The 17955-nt window shown below is 36.5% G+C and overlaps 1 protein-coding gene across 1 annotated transcript in view; it reads right to left on the bottom strand.

Moving 5' to 3' along the window:
• gpc5 (glypican 5) overlaps positions 1-17955 on the bottom strand; it is a 124877-nt gene that overhangs the window by 52615 nt on the left and 54307 nt on the right. Inside the window, exon 7 of the mRNA XM_014471668.2 lies at positions 12630-12750. Within this exon, the coding sequence (XP_014327154.1) occupies positions 12630-12750 (121 nt within the window). The remainder of the gene's footprint in view (positions 1-12629; positions 12751-17955) is intronic.

A 17955-nucleotide genomic window follows, 5' to 3' on the forward strand; every position in this document is an offset into this window, starting at 1 on the left:
AATTAGAGACAACAAGTGTGCAATGCCACTGTCATATGAACCCTTTTTTTAATTCAACGCAAGATTATTGCAAATTCTTACCATCATTCCACAATCAGTTAAAAAGATTTCAGCTCATCCAAAACACTGTAACAAGAATTCTGATGAAAATTTATAAAAGAGATCATATTTCCCTAAATTTACCTTCTCTAGATAAATTCAGAAGAGAATTTAAAATAATCCTTCCAACATATAAAGCCCTTAGTAATCAAGCTCAATCAGATGTGATTGTCCCATATGTTATTGACACTTTGTTCCCAGACTGTAGGTGTATTTGTGTTCCTAGAGGTTTGAAAAGTAAAATTGGTGGTAAATCTTTTATTTATCAGGCTACTTTTTTGTGGAACCAGCTCCCAGTTTTAGTCTGTGAGGCAGACACCCTGTCAAGTTATTAAACTAACTTCTTAGTAGGCTTGCATAGATTGTTTTTGTAATGTGTGTGGAAACATTATCTTTTGTAAATAAACTGCATTGGAAACTAAATAGATTTTTCTATAAATTCCAAGATTTCTTCAGGGATATTTCAATAAATCCAATACTCATTTCTTGTGTAATTACATATAATTTATGTGATGCACTTATTTGCATTGATTTATTTGTGTGTAGTTTTGTAAGTACAACTTGTACTTTGGCTGTTACTAACATCTAGTGTAAATTTCACATTATTATTATTATTAGTCTAAGCCAGTGGTCCCCAAACTACGGCCCGCGGGCCAGATGCGGCCCGCCTCCACATTTGGTCCGGCCCCCTGAACAATACCAGAGTATTTTCATATATGTGCATTTTTATTTGATAAGTTGGACTTTTGCAATAAAATAAATGTTAGTAATGAACTTTATTTATTATTAACTACTAGTTAGTAACTATTTTATACATGCATATAATTGACCCTAACCCTTTTTTTATGTGGAGAGCCCAGTGTTATTTGGTTATTATTTATTTCATAAATAGTGTGATTTCCTAACTTTTGTTCTCTGAAGAATCCAGAAAAGGTTATTTGATTGTGCTTTCTGAAAAACAATACATTTTTATGTTTAGCACTCTTACAATCGTCACACTTTTTCTGTTACAAACTGACCCCGGCCCCCCATCAGAGAAGGGACAAGTTATGTGGCCCTCACAGGAGAAAGTTTGGGGACCCCTGGTCTAAGCCCTAATAAAATATATATTTATTGAGAAAAACATGGGTCACGCCGTATATCACTAAATTGCTTCTAAATAAATACAGTGCACCTTTTTTTTTTAACTCTCGTCCATTTCCTAATCTGTCAGTTATCCAAAAATGATTTAATCTAGCTTCACGTAGCAAGTAACAAATCACCTCATGTATTATTTACATGAGGTGTGCTGAGGTCAAGATGTAAAAATAAAAATGCAATCCTTTTACAGTTACTTCTTTTATAAAGAAGTAACTGTAGAAAAGACAAATAAGTTAGCAGAGGGGTAATTAAGAATAATGTTGCTCAGTCTTGTGGCAAAAGGGTAAGAAAAGGGAACAAGGCTACAAAGAGTTCTTATTTTTAAGAATGGAGGTCTGCTCCTTCCACAATCCCCTGAAGCAAACCATATGTCAGAGGGTCATGGTGGTTCTGAGTTGGATCAATTCCAGTGACTGAATTCTGCCACAGTAACGCCTGAAGCCAAACCTCTCTGAGCCGAGGCACTGCAGGTGCAGAAGAGAGATGAGGGCATTCCCAGAGTGGTAACATAATCGGTTAAGAAAGAAGGCAGTCAGAAGGTTCTTTCACTTGAGTCACGTTTGAGTTTGGAGAACCACAAGTTTGGACCGTTGTGCTGAATCTTAAAGACCGAGCGGACTGACAGACAGCTGCATTAGCTCCTAAGTCGAGAAAGGAAGACTGTGTACTTCTGAGGATAATGATGTTCTTTTGTTGAACCACTTTTGTTTCTGCATCAGTGTTTAGTTAACAAGTTTTGAGATAATGAATGGTAAGAAAAGACATTTCAAACCAAGAAAATCAGATATTTAAGACTTGATCGAACTCTAAAGAGTAAAACAAACATAAGAAAAGAGTATGACTTCGTTTGAACATTTTGCGATATAGTACCAGTTTAAACACAGAAATATTCTACATTTAACTTATTCAAATATCTATTTTAACAAATATCCATTAACTCAATTATTAATAAGACATATCAGTACAACCTGTTGACAAAGAGATTTTGTTTTCCCTCATTATTTCTATTTGCTTTGCATTTCCACAGACAGGCAGAATGACAATATCTCCATTTTTGCTGAAAGGACAGAGTTGAAATGCCTCAAATTTTAGCCAATTAAACACAGAGGATTATGCTGCTGCTGCAGCAGCATCCCAGACTGTAAGCACATGCAAGCACTTCAGATAAAGTTATCTACAGGTGTGCAGCTTAGCTGGATTTGTCCCCAAATGTTTGTATTCACTGTCCTTATCTCATGGTGTAATGGCTGTCACAATGAGCATGGGTTAGACAAACAAACCAATCATTATGCAGCACACTGCTGTTTTCGATGCAGTGTCCCATGGGACTTTAATGCTGTCTTGGTGCCACATGTTTAGGGATTTGTTTCCCGTAAGACTGCCTCTCAGAGTCCTGACATTCTGCTCTACGGGAATTAACCAAACAAACTGTATTTGGGCGTCACATTCAGCTGCTTATAACCCCATACATCGTGAGACCTGCATCATGCTTATTAATAGGATTGTCTTTGCTCTCTGACTGGGTTTTTATAGCATTCAAATGCTGCATTGTAGTATGCAAATTTAGAGGCAAAACACATAAACTGTGAATACATTTTGAGTGTTAATCCTTTGGACTAAGAGGAGAGGGGATATGAATAATTCACAAGCAAAACTGCTGGTCAACCACCACATCAATGAGTGGTAAATAATTCAGCCTGTAGACTGGGTGAGGAGCTGCTTGCCCCTGATTTTGATTGAGAGACACAGGGACCGGGCCTGCTTATAGATTCTTGATGGGTTTTACCACATCAAGAGGAGAGGACAGGAAAAAAGGAGAGGAGCCAACAAATAATTCATACGAAAGAGCTGCTGATCAGGAAGATGATGAAATCCACAGTTTGTTCACTCGGATTGCATGATTGATTTGTCAATAGCCGCATTGCTGTTTTGTGTTTCTCCTGCAGCCTCAGCTGAGGAATAGTAATGATGCATTTCCATTTGGTCCAGGCGAAACTGGGTGGGAGCAGGTTCTGCACCTCGTCAAGGTCAGGGGCGAATAAATAGAAATCATAAAGAGCATTACTGATAGGCAGAAACGAATCCTTAAACATCAACATTTGCATAGAAGCATCATTCTTATCCTCATAAATAATGGCAAAACAGTTTCATCATGAGCAAAACAACATCACCTTGTGCCTTCACCTGTATTTCTCTGTATTTTCTCCAGTTTCTTTTAAGCCATTCAAGCAGAATTGAACAAGTAATTTCAGGCATTTTTCTTGATATTAATAAGTTGCACCAACATTATAGAAACTTGACACAGTGTAATGTGCAAGATGTGCATGTAGTCGCTCATGTGTACAATGGAATCAGTGTGAGCACTGGTATATGTAATTGATGTTTTTGCAGGTCATAAACCCCCACTAAGTACGCACACACACGCCCACACACACCAACGCATACATACAGTATGCATTTCTATCTTCACAAAGACTTTGCGCTGACTTCAAAACGCACATAAAAACAACCTGTGCATTTCTCAAGTGTCACTATATAGCTTCAATGTTCAAATTACTTGAGAATTAGATAATCACAAGTTCAGAAGGCACTATGTTGTGTATTACAATATAGCAATACCTCCAATAAAAAATGAAGAAAAGTTTGGGGAAGAAGCTGAAAAACAATCCAGGTCAGACATGCAGGCTCACACTTGTTCTGCACTTCAGCGGTTAGAGAGATGCCAGTCAGAGCTATTTGCAAATTAAATCCCAGCGAGATGATCATGCAAACTAGACTCAAGCACTGTGAACACAAGCTGCCTCTTGACTTGACTGATGTGTATACAAAAGGGTTGCAACTCATAAGCATGACATTATTTGCACTGTTTTATCCCCCTCCATCAGTATTAAAACACAAGCAATTTCCAACCTTTTTGCGAACTTACAGGTGAAACCAAAGATATTTGATAAGCCCTTTTAAGTAATTACTCACACTTTGTTCTCCAGTTTCATTGTCATACTGCAATATATGGCAGGGCTTCTTCCAAGAGCCTCTAATGATCTGCTATTATTAAAACGGAATAATAAATGGCACTGCCGCTCAGTAAGTTCTCACAACAAATTAAAAAATAATTATATTGATCTAATATGGAAAATCAAACAAAAGAAAGCTGATGTAAACTAAAAAGTTCATTCTTAGATTAATTTGTAATTTATGGCCAGTATTGCTCTTTAATAAATAAGGAATGAACCCATTCACAGAGCCCAATAGTACCACAAGGGGTGTGACACCAGTTTATTAAATGTTCAAATAAACCTGTTTATTAACAAGTGTTAGAATTACTTGATTATCTATGAAAAATTTTTAATTTAAATACGATGTTAAAAAGACATAATTATCTTTGTCACTTAGAACTGTAAGCCATTCAAAAAATAAATGTAGGATGACAGATCAGCTAAACTCACGTTTGTGAGACAAGAGAAGATTTTGATTAGCTCAAATGTGTCCTCTAAAATTCTCTTAGTTTAATTAGATGAAAGCATCATTACTCTAAGGTCATGGATTTGCTGTTTTGCCAAAAATGTTTTGTATCTCTGGTAAATTGAACATTTTAAATAGATTCAACAGCGGGGAATTGAATATGATATTGCCGCTGAATGATTTGGAAAGGTGTCATAAATAATTTTAGTTTATGTAGGTGAGGCCATGTAGCACTGGTAAATGTACATGAGTGTTTACACATTTTTTACTGAAAGCTGTTTCTACAGTAGCTGAAGACAGTGCTTACTTTGCAGCAAGTTCATAAAAGGTTTATAAAACAACAAGAGATTAGATTCCTCACTCCACTATCTGCTAGCAGCCCACAGCCTCTACTTTTAATTGAAGAAAACAGAAATTATTCACATTTCTATTAGTGGCTGTTATAAATGATCTATTTACTTATTAATGTATCTTTAATGACCAATCAATGTGACATGTATATGACATGGAAAATTATTAATACCTCTTGAATGATGACACTTGTTTCATTTTGTTATGCTAAAACCACAAACTTTGATGTATTTTTTTCATGAAGCCATTTTCAAAATGTCTCCCCAGAAATGTGAAAACATTGGCATGTTTGGTGTTTTACTCCCTTGAGTCAAGACTTTGTAAGCAAGTCTTTACCAGCCGTGCATATCAGTAGATGGAAATAACTAAGCATTCTTTGGAAAACATCTTAGCTATTCAATCAAGAATATGCATGTGCTTTGGTCCAAACAAATCCATTGTAGTTTTGATTGTATATTTCAAGTTGTTGTCTCACTGTAAGATGACCCAGTTCCACAGTCTCTGGTCTTTTGTGGTCTGTGGCCAGTTTTCTTTCAGGACTCCCGATAGATTCAGATTCTCTCGATAAAGCTGTGTATCTCCACAGCTTCTCCAAAACAATAGGCATGTCCGTTTAGGTACACAGGGACGTCCTCCCTACCACACTTTTCAGATTTATGTTTGTAAAAGATTTTGAAAACCATGGCTCATTCTCCTTACATTTTTGAAATACATTAAAGTTTGTTGTTGCAATATTTCAAATGGAGAGGGTTATGAGTGAATTTGCAAGTCACTGTAGTTCTGTATTTCCCCTAAGAAAAAGTAGGTAATCAGAAACTGTGTAGACAAATTGGTTCTGAGAAAAGCTGCATCCACACTTTAAAAAAAAGGGTATTCAGTTTTAGTTTGACCTCACTGAAAATTCTTCTGCTTTTCTCATTTCAAAATATTTTTTGTAGATAGTCAAAACCTATCAGAGCACATCCTTTTCTGCTTGTTTATACTGTATGTTTCCTATTTGCATCAGCAACATGAAGAAAACATGCCCAGTGATGAATTATTCTGCAAGTCGGTACATTATTAATCAATATGAGGCTTACACCTATAGCATGGCAACAACTCTCCCCTTTGAGAATCAATTTGACCCAACAGTAGAGATCAATTAGTCTTCAGTAAGTAGTCTCTGCAATTGTTTATTTTGCTTGCAACTTGAATTTGTTGAAATGAAATCCAAACATAATCTTGAAATTCCCTTTGGCAAAGAAAGGCTTGTGGAACGTTGATCTGTGAGGTTTGCGTCGTGACTACATACAAGAGAAGGCAAGGGTCACTGTTTTCCCTGCAGTCGTTTTTTTGTCTTCTTTGTCTGCTTGTGCTGAAGGCACTCCTGGCACACGCAATGAAGTCCTGGCAAAAAAACACTTGTACAGGAGAGCAAATGTTGTTTCAACACGAGTTGGCTTTAACTACAAAATCACACAACTGAGAACCCTCTGTTGTGTGATTACATTCAAGATATGGACCATAAATTGGATAGTTCTACTTTTACCCCATGCAAAGAAAATGAACAAAAAACGCAGCAAAATGTTGAAACTAGAAGAATTACGAATATTTTCAATTGTGGTTTAGTGGCTCATAGATACGCAATTTTCTCAAAATATATATATATTTTTTAAGAAATTCACAGTAAACGATTCAGCTATGAGTATAAAAACACTTTTGTGCATTAAATGAAAATACACTTGTGACATACCAGGAGAAAACCAGGAGCAAGTCACTGGCACAGAAATGAAAGAAATAGATAAAAAAAACACCACTAACTCAGAAAATACTGATATATTAGTCCAGGTCATGAAGAAACAACTACATAGCAATCTGAAGTTTTAAAATAGTAAACTTTGTGTTTGAATTCGGCTTGCATACAGAATAAATCCAGCCAATAAGATGCAAGTTTGAAGAAAATACATGGCTAGTTAATATTGTCATCATAGCTCCCTGAACCCAGGCCAGTAATGTGCTGTTAGAAATATGAGCCTTCAGAGATGACAACATTCAGCAGAGAAATACGGGTGAAAAAAAACAATGCTAAGACTGCTTGTATGATTGGACATATTCATGTCTGCAGGAATACTTTTCTCATTCTCATGGAGTGAGCCTCAGAACTTTTATTCTTTTCAGGACGTTAAAAGTTGTGGCCAGGCGAATGAGCAGTGGTGTGCGCCATGCTGATGAACTTCATTCTGTGGCTGATAAAAATAAAATTAAATAATTATTTACATCATGTTTCCTTTGGGCTAAAAATATATATTCTTTTGTGTAACATGTCGTGTCTATTATCTTCTGCTATTATCTTGCTTAATTGTTAATAAGCCCATGTAATTGATCAGATTTAGGAATAACTCTTTTAAAAATTGAGGGCTTTTTTCTCCCTGATCTTGTTTAGTGTCCCAATGCTTCTTCATTTTCTTATTTCTATTTGTTTCACATCATTATAAAGCATAGAATCTGCACTTTCAGAATCTACAAACAACTCAAAAACCCCCAGGGGTAGATACTTGTTCCTAGTTTAGTCGTGGCCAGTCACATTTACAACCCGATGAAAGCAGCAATGTGACGTTTGGAAATCTCTTGTAGAATCTTAATTACTTCATACACCACACATGTAAGGGCTAAAAGATTACAACAATCACATAACACAGCTTCTTTTAATGAACAGAAACACTCTCACTCTCTGACATTTTACATTTGTGCTATTTGTATTTCCAGGGACTAATGAGGACTCTGTATTATTATGCCAGGGGGATATTTGTATTTCTAACTGCGGTTGATAGACTTGCAACACCTTTGTTAAGGTTGTCCACATAGAAAAAGGAACCTTAATTTGTGGCATTAAGACTGCAAGGCACGTCATGGTTGTTGTTTTTTTCCCTGAGATGGAAAAGAACAACAACAATGGGGGTAAGCAAAAACCCTCTCAGAGACATTTTTAGTTAAAGTAAGATATGTCTGAAAGAACAAATATGTATTATAATTAACCTTAGTGATCTGCAAAAAAACAAACACAATGGTTTTATTTGTGCCTATTTTGAGCTGTCAAATTTTGTTTAAGGTTTTTTAAAACAATTATGCATGAATCAAATGCTGTGTTATAATTACACGAAGGTCATTGTTTAAGTAGGAGGCAGAGTAATTTATGACAGATAAGAAAACCGCTCAGCCAGCTGAGCTTATTAAAAACTAATAATCAACCATTCAGCAACTAGATAGCCCAGATTCCCTTATAACTGTTCAGTAAATTTAACTTCAAAATCTGAGAAGTAAAACTAAACAACTGATGATGATCCCATTTAATACAATTTAGAAGCTCAAATAGTAAAATGTTATCTGCTTCAACTTAAGAGTTCTACTTACTAAAGATTATAGTATGATATTGTAATCGTCTATACATCTGGGCAAATACAGTGTACAGAACAAACCTTTCTCTGTAGAACGTAATTGTAAACGTGTCTGTGGAAAATCTGCCTACTTGCTGATTTTTTGTAAATAAACCATATTTAAAATGTTCAAAAGAAAACGCAGCTTGGGAAGCTGAAAAGGCCTGGTTTGACATTTACTCCTGTCGATGAAACCTGAAAGTTATTTTTAAACTTTGTAAATGTAAACATTAGCCTCATTAAAGTCCAGACAAACAGTCATGGGAAAGTGTGAGAAAATCCTATCACAGCCTCTTTGTTTTTCTAGCATATTAGGACATATGAATATTTAATATTTATGTTAACAAAACTAAGTTTTATGTAATTTACATAAAAAAGAAAAACAAAAGACATCATACAATGCAATTCCCCACTTAAATGCCCCACATCCCACAACGGCGTGTCACTACCCTGGATTTTGAAGGAAGTTTGCTCTGTTTAAACCTCAGACATTTAGTTTGGTGTCCTTCTGACTGTTGAAAAGAAAGTGAACACCACAGCAAGATCAAAAGAACTTTCTGAGGCTGCAGCAGCTTATAACTCTCACCAGGGTTTAAAATATCATGCAGGACTTGCTACTATTGATATGCAAGTGTTTGGGTGAACATGCATGTGTAACTATATATTATATGATGTCCAAATTTCTCATTTAGACACCAGAGTAGAGGACATGTTTGGGAAGATACAAAGAACCTCAAATAAAATGTGAAGCAAAAAGCTGGCCAGCTCACCATCACAGAATCAACCACAAATCCTGCTACTGTGGAAAATTTGAGACCATTTGTAAAAACAAAAACAAAAAATCAAGCAAACCCACCAGGACTAGCTAAAAATGAAAAAATAGAAGGCACTGGAAAAAGTCAAAGCCTAGATCTTGATCTCATTAAGATAGTGTGAGGTGAGTTGCTGTATGTGCAAGAAACCCCTCATCATCTCTCTGCTGAAAATGAAGAGTGGGACAAATGTTCCTCAGGCAGAATTCAGGGATTGTTAGGTAGCAACAAGAAACATCTCACTGAGGCTTCTTCCACCAAAGAGGGCTGAGGCTGGCTAGTAGGTCATAACTTTTAGTGTGAATAGAAAGACATTTTGTATTCATTTTGCAAAACAGGGTTTATTTTTGTGGTCTTTTCCAGTGATTAAAACATTAGATCAGACATGAACATGTGAATATTCCTGAATAAAGTGCTCAATGTTTGAAGGCTTATCGTAACTTTTTTCACATATAAATTGATCCCCATCACCCTCATGTGACACCTTTCTGACATGAATATGCATCTCCAATACAATGCATTACAGTAAGGATGTATTTTACTCATGCTCTAAATGTTAGAGGAGCAGATTACACTAAGTTATCAAAAGTTCAATAAGTTTTAGTCACATTATAAAACATGGCTTCCATTACCCATTCTAACCATCATGTTAAGCATACTGGTCCAGTGGTTTTTGCCAGCACCTCCCCTACATATTTCACTCACGAATCCCCGTTTGTGTGAATAGAGTATCATGAAAACCACACTAATATGCAACAACATCCCCCAAAACAGTTTTATGGTTTCAAACACTGCGTGCCTTTTGGAGGAAATTGCTCACCCGTGTTGCTGCGTGAAGCCCAGAAAGTCTGACCTGTGCAGCCTCTTTGGCCAAAACACAAAGTTAAATTAGGCGCATCAAATCCGTTTTTATGACTGGTCAACTGGCCGTGTGTCTCTGGATTTGGCTCACTGATTCCCAATTATAGCTCAACCGAGTGCATCCAAGTGTATTCATCAAAAAAGGTAACTAACATTAAGTCTGTCAAATTGCAGTGCTTCATCACTGGTGTGCCTTTCTGTTATTTTTAGTCATTACTGGTTTAACGATGCCTAAAAACTGCAACTCACATCAGTCTCAGGTTTAAGTCCTAATTTATCTTAAAATGAATCGGGTCAAAGTATTACAGAATAACAGAAGATAAAATTATTCAGTTAGAAGTAACGGTACTGTCAGTCTGCTTTGGTGTTTACGTAAAACTTGTTAACAACATAACCATTGTAAAAAATAATAATAATAAATAAACAGAACTATACAACAAGTATATTCCTTGAAACAAGTGCTTGTTGTGTGTGGACTTACTGAGTGGCAATAATATTTTATTTTAGTGATATTTTTGAGGGAGAAAGCTTAATTAGTCCCAAATTCTTTCACTTACCTAATTTATTTAGTTGATGAAAAAATACTTATTCCAAGCCAAGATATGTTTAGCTACCTTTATTGTCAAAAGGCAAGAAAATTACCAATTAAAAATATTGTACATAATCTTCTCAAATTCTTACAGAAAGACCACTCCATAGTTTTCTAAAGATGTCTACGTACCAAATTGGAAAGCACTTTTGGAGCTTTTATCTCTAGTTGTCACAGTTTCAGTTTTTTAAAATGTCTTTTTATTGTTGGTTGGTAAATAGATACAGTATGGTAGTTATTTTATTCCGAGAGTCATTCCGAGACTTGAAAAGCAACAAACATCTGCCTTTTTTAAGTTTCATGTTCTCTTGTCTTGTCTGCATTGCAGAGTAACTAAAAGAAAGAAGTTTCTGTGCCACATCATATCTATGGGACAGCAAAACAAGAAGCCAAATGTTACTTAATAAAGTTCAAAAGTCTCTCGTCAACATAAAAGCTATCAGTTATTATAAAAATAAAGAATTACATTACATCTGTTTCATAGAAATATTTCCCAACTCAATAAATAAATATACTCAAAACAGAGGTTGAACATTTCTACATTTTCTGAAGTGAAAGTTGGCTTCTGCACTGAAACATTGATTGCTTTTGAATCTATTATTCATCTTCATCAAGACAACCAATAAGTGGAGAGAGCTGTAGTTAGCTTTTCATCTACATGTCAAGCTGCTGGCATGTAGATTTTAAAAGAACTCCATCAGGGATTCATCTTCAAATTATTTTTGTTACAATATAAGAGAGAGCAACGGAAGAACTGAAAATATAATGAGAGGCATATTTAAAATGTTATGAAAATGTAAAATAGCATCGAATATAATAAAACATGTCAAACCAACAACTTGGAACGGAAAGAACAACATGGGATTTAAAATGACACTGGCTGAAATACTTGGTCTCAGCAGATTGTAGGTGATTATACAATCTGGGTAGAGCTCATAATCATAATCTGTTCCATAGTATTTAAAGTAAATCACATAAACCATTTCCAAATCAGATAAGCCATCCCTGAGTATTCAAGATTACAAAACAATCTTTCCTGCTGAAACTAAAAATTTACAGAACCAAAGGACACACAACGAACCACATTTAGGATGCAAACAGCAAAAAAGGCAAAAGACACTGCACACACAGTGAATGTCAACCAGGCAGAACAGAGGCTCTCTGATGGTTATGATATAGATTTATGTGTTCTGACACCCCACAGATGGTGAGAATTAGTGAAGGAGGGGGTGCCAGTATGAGGTCAAGAGAGATGACCTGGCCTTCAGCCCGCCACTTGGGAACCCGAAGCAATAGGCATCTGAAGCCGCCGCTGCAGCTCGACAGCCTAAATGCAGCCGGAGCAGCTGTTATTGAGGCGAGAGGAAAGAAAAGTGCTCCCGTAAACTGCTCTAATCTCATCATGCGGAGAGATAAACAGCACTGAGAGGTGCCATGGCAGCACACACGCACATAAAGGCAGACTGGCAGGTAGGAAAAGCCACATTGATTTTGACAAGAGCAAAAAAAAAAAAAGAATTTTGTAAATATGAATGCACACAAAGCAGACCAAATGGCTTTCTAAATGTGTAATGATTGATTTGTTTCATTCATTGCCTTAGAAATGATTCTGCATTTGAGACTATTTTTCTCTGTGCTGGTATTTACCGGGAATATAAGAGAGGGTAAAAAAAAAACATTTGATGAGAATTAAAGGTAAAAAGTGAAAGATTTAAGTCTTATAAACAAGGGGGATGTCAATTTATGAAAAACTAACAAAGAAGCAAAGGGAATTAACAGATTTCCTATGGGGATAGTTACCATATGTTTGACAAAATGAACCGTGTAAATATAGATTTGAAGAAAATGAGAGTAAAATCATGTAGTTCTCTATAAAATCCACAAAGGATGAAAGAATCTCACCTGGTTGATGTGTTTTAATTTGTCGATGATCTGGTTTATTACAGGGTCTTCTCCTTTTACTTTGACTTCAGGGTTGGTACTCTGAGCTCTGACTCCATTCCCAACAACACGTCGTGTGTAGCTGTGAAGAGCACAAACAGATGAACACATAAATAATTTTTTCATGTAAACACCTGATATATTACAATATTCTATCTAAATGATTCACACTGATTTCTGATACAAGAAGAAATTGGACCCTACCATTTGACTCTAAGTGGTTTTACTCTAACAAGCATTTGTAATAAAAAAAAAAAAAACTTATATTCGCATGTTTCTGATTTAGAAACTGTGCATAACTTCAAATGTGTTTTCATGAAAATACATTTTTGAAACATTTTTCTAAATGAAAGGTGTCCTTTTAAAAAGATTTATTTCTTTCTAGTGCTTTTCATAAGATTAAAATAACATCAAAGGGAGTTATTCGCTTGCTGGATCTGGTAACTGATCCAAAGCTCATGAATGACTGATATAAAACTCTTAGTCTAAATGAGTTAAAAGGGAAGTCTGACTACAGGGAAGCGTAAAACAGAGTGAGGGTTTTTCTTCCTAAATCAAAATTTTGCCAAGTGAAACTTACCAGGTTTGAGAATTGACAAAGAAAAAGGAGAAATATCTAAATTATAGCTTTTGTCTTATTTTGAAATGGCAGAGCTTCTGTAGGAGCCATTTATCCTTTTCTGTGTTTATCGCCACCAGGGGGCGAATTTCATTTTGAGTTCTGTGTGTCTGATGGGGGATGGGTATTTAAGGTCAACCGTGATTCTGTTCAGGTGTTGTTAGTGGGAAGAGGCAACAGTTTTCCACTGTGTTTGGTTTAGGTTTTGATGTCGAATTTACGTGTAACTACATGGAAGTAGCAAACAATGGACATTGTTCTGTACAATAAATGACCTTTTTATAAGTCAAAGTAAAGATCGGTATGATAAATCTCTACTGAACGCACGTAAGACCAACACCTTTCAAGCATAACAACCAGTAGCCTAAAATATAGGATTTTAGCTGCTACAGCATCAATATATGTACAGCTGACATGAAATGTGTTCAGCAACTGTGAAGGAGCTGCACAAATTTCTGGTTGGTGTTTCTTTTTCTTTTCTTTTTTTCTTTTTTGTACATGCATCAACAACTCCCCATATTTTCCACATGGGTTGGAAGACAGAAACATTTTGTTCCAAAGAAAACATTCTTGCCTGGCTGAAATCTCACAAAACCATGGGGGAGAATATTTTATAGTCTGATGAAACCAGGCATGAACATTTGGGCTATAATTCCTGCTTGCCTACAAATCAAACAAGAACATCTACTGTAAGACATTGGGGAGGCAGCATCATGCTCAGGCGTTACTCAGTGGATTGTTTAATAAACAGATATAGGAGTGTAACACTGGACTAAGAAAACCTTGTTTAAATATTTAACCATAGAAATTGAAACATAGCAGGAAAGTGATTCCATTTTCGAATAAAGCTTGTGTTTGGTATTACACATGGGTTTCTAATTGCCACCAGTTCTGTAGACTTGCCAGGAAAGCCAGGAAAGTGGTTTTGTTGTGCTCAAGACTTCATATTGTTAGAAAAATTTTGTTGGAAGTAGAAACAGTGGTGATTTAAAGAAAATAAGCTGTATTTTGGTTTCACAAAGCTAGATGAACGATGTGCAAAAAATGCAACTCGCTTGGTTTGCAGCGCTAAACGTTAGCATTCAGTGTGAGGTTTAAAAATAAAACTATGCATCCAGCAAGATGGTGATTCTTCGCGGAAGGAAAACTACTAAATGACAGTTTGTGTGTGCAACAACACACACACATTGTGTCCACTTTGGGGTGAACTGTTGTTATAGGCTGGTAATGGACCTCAGTTTAGCTCAAGGACGCCCCACTCTTTAGCTTTTCTTTTGTCTGTCAGGCATAAAGACTGTGACCTTGGCAGCAGATGACTGAACACATTTCACTCACATCTCAATCTCTGCCGTATCATTTAAATCATACAAGAGGATCAAGGTAAAGTTACTTATTGCTGAGATATTTCTTCTGTTTTGCTGATGCTGAGCACATGTGTTTGTGGAGGTTCTGATAAAGAAGATGTTGGCCTTCAACCTAATTATCTGAATGAGATTGTCGACACCATTTGCAACAAAAATAAGATGGCTTGTACAAAGTACAAATTAGCTCTGACTATCAAAACCTACAAAGTCAGAGAGAAAAGGAAAAACTATGAATAAATAAAATGTTGCAAGTGTGGAAGCTTAATTTATTCAAAACTCGAGGTGCGTGGCAGAATTCAAACATAGGTTGTCTGGATCTTTGAGATGTAATTTTGAAGTTAATTTCCTACAAATCAGACTCCACAAATGTGATTAGTTTTAGAAAAACGTGCTCCATCTTTTATAAAAAGAAGAGTCTGTTATCGCTGCCCCTTTTTTTATTACCAGCTCTTTTTTCTTGTTTTGCAGCCTTTATCGTCTTCGTCTCTGCAGCTCCGTTGTAGAAAATAAAAATTTAACTCAAGGTTTAAAGTGACTTTTAGGTTCCCATACTTTGGTAATTTACATATAAAGGCCAATGTATTTAAAGAACACATTTCTATGTAAGTGGGGCTGCACAGTGGCGCAGTGTGTAGAGCTTTTGCCTTGCAGCAAGAAGTTCCTGGGTTCGATTCCCAGTCTTTCTGCACGGAGTTTGCATGTTCTCCCTGTGTATGCGTGGGTTCTCTCCAGGTACTCCGGCTTCCTCCCACAGTCCAAAAACATGACTGTTAATTGGTCTCTCTAAATTCTTCCTAGGTGTGAGTGTGTCTCTGTCTCTGTGTTGCCCTGCGACAGACTGGCAACCTGTCCAGGGTGACCCAGCCTCTCGCCCGGAACGTTAGCTGGAGATAGACACCAGCACCTCCCGACCCCACTAGGGACAAGGGTGTAAGAAAATGGATGGATTTCTATGTAAGATTTGCATTATGGTCATTACTGACCTTTTGAAGATTTAATGATTCGATGTAATCTGCTGTGTTTTAAATTTTAAAACAACAAAGTTATATCAATGGAAAAAAATGCTTTGAGGGTCTTTATGTGTTCTTTGTTTAAGACAAGAAACGATTGCACATTGCAAATAGTTTATACTAATCTATACTAATGCAAAAGATACAATGCATAACTATACACAGTAAATGGCACATACATGTAGGTGAATGTAGAAAATACTGCAGCCTGCCTGTGTGTGTTATATATAATTGATGGTTTCAAATATACCCTATGTAACTACAGATGCATAAATAAGCTATGAGGCAAACATTTATGTCTAACAAAGAGGTTAAAGGTGTTTTATGTGGCCTGAACAACAATCACCTGCTGCTATCAAGATGTTCTTCTAGTGTTTGTCAGTATCAAAGCAATTTGTCCCCCCGCCCCCATGAAACCAGTGTTGATTTTTCAAACAAAAGCGTGGATTTACAAAGCCTTATTGCACAGCTCAAAGCCTTCTTCTCACAGATTGGTGGAATATGAATCTTTTTTTTACAAGAAGTGCAGTTTTATGTTTGATACTTAGCAGAGTTGAGTCATTAAATTGCATCTTACGTAATCAAGCAATTTGGGATTTTTTTCAGCTTTCATTTAGTACTTTAAACATAATTTCTGTAGAAATGCATGAATACTCCTTGAATTTATGAGGGGGTGGTTGCAGCCTTCAAACTATGTGCATATGATAGTTCAAATTTCCAATCATCAACTTTGTGGCAGTTGACATGTCCTGATGAATGTACTTACAACATTTCTCATGAAACAAAGAAAAACATGTGCTTTTTAATTAAACTATTTTAAATTAAACATCTTGTGGCTTCATCAGTTGCATATTTTTGTGTATCGTGTTGGGTTTTTTTAAGCGCAAGTCAAGACAACCTTGGAGTTTGTATTATTTATTTATTTTGAATAACCTGGCTTCAGGTGTGCATCCAAACCTACTGATTGCCCGAAACACAGGTGTGAAAGTCAAGGTCTTGTTTGGCAAGATGCAGCAGGTGCCTGCGGCTAGAGGTCGATGCGTCGGGAGGACTAAGCTGCATCTGAACCGTGTATGCCGGAGGAGCCACGTATGATGCACCTGCCTTCAGCTTTGCTTAATCCCCGGACACAACCAGGGAGATCGAGATAGGTCTTTGTAAGAGCCCGAATCAACACAGTCATCGCCACGCCTGGCACTGCACAAAATTCCACATAAATAAATAAAACAAATCAAATCCAAATTCCTCAAAGTTATTCATTGAGATGTCTGTGCGTATTTATACAAAAAAAAAAAAACATGCTATAATTAAGATGAAGTTAAATGTAGATTTAATGATCTGTGCATACACACACAAATAGACACAAGCAACTCATTATGTATTCTGGAGCGGCGTCTGTATCTATATTTTGAAAAACATACAATCTATTGTAATGTGCTGCTGGGATGGCAATGCAACACAAAGCATCTCGGTGGCCTATAGCACCTGAGAATAAGAATCTGGAACTTAAAAGGTGTTAGAGATGAAAACGCCTGATCACAGTCATCATACATTCTTCAAGGTGAGCGGGAAAGGAACACAGCGGCATCGAGCACCACCTACGAGAGGATATAAAGCAGCTGAGTGATTGCCCAGGGTCTCTGTGGACCAGCAACAGGATAATATAATCCATACAATTCTCCCCAAAGGGATGCTTGGTTTGCAGCTCATTCCTACTGTTCAGGCCCAGATTGAAAATTTCAATCATTTTATCCTTTGGTCTTATCCCATTCTTACTCCACCACAGTGTACTGTAAGTGCAAAATATTAAAGTCTGGAACAAAAGAAATCTGAAGCCCTCAATACCTTCTTCTTTGACGTCAGTATACAGACAGATGAGTACGTCAAAGTAATTTGCTCTAATTGCGGTGCATTCGGGGCCCGAATCCTCTCCAACACATTATGAATAAAGTGAGCCGTAATACCACACTGACACCTAAACTCAGGCACGATCTTCTGAAAATTATTTCCTTGGTTTGCTCGTTGTGTTATTTTGGTCTCCCCAGCCTCTCTTTGATGTGAGATACAGCAAGAAAAGAGAAAATGTATTAAAAAAATATTTTTTAATTGCTCTGAGTACAGAAAAAGTATAAAAAAGTAAATAGTCTAAATGCTGGAGAGAAACACTCCTTCAACTTGAAAAAGTCGTCAGCATAAAAAACCAGCTCTGTAATGGAAAACAAAGCCAAATGATGCCTGTTGCGTGCTACGATTCTGTGGTTCATGTTGTTTGCATGATGTATTCTTTTGTTTCC

This window comes from Xiphophorus maculatus, chromosome 4, assembly GCF_002775205.1.
Source record: "Xiphophorus maculatus strain JP 163 A chromosome 4, X_maculatus-5.0-male, whole genome shotgun sequence".
NCBI lineage: Eukaryota > Metazoa > Chordata > Actinopteri > Cyprinodontiformes > Poeciliidae > Xiphophorus > Xiphophorus maculatus.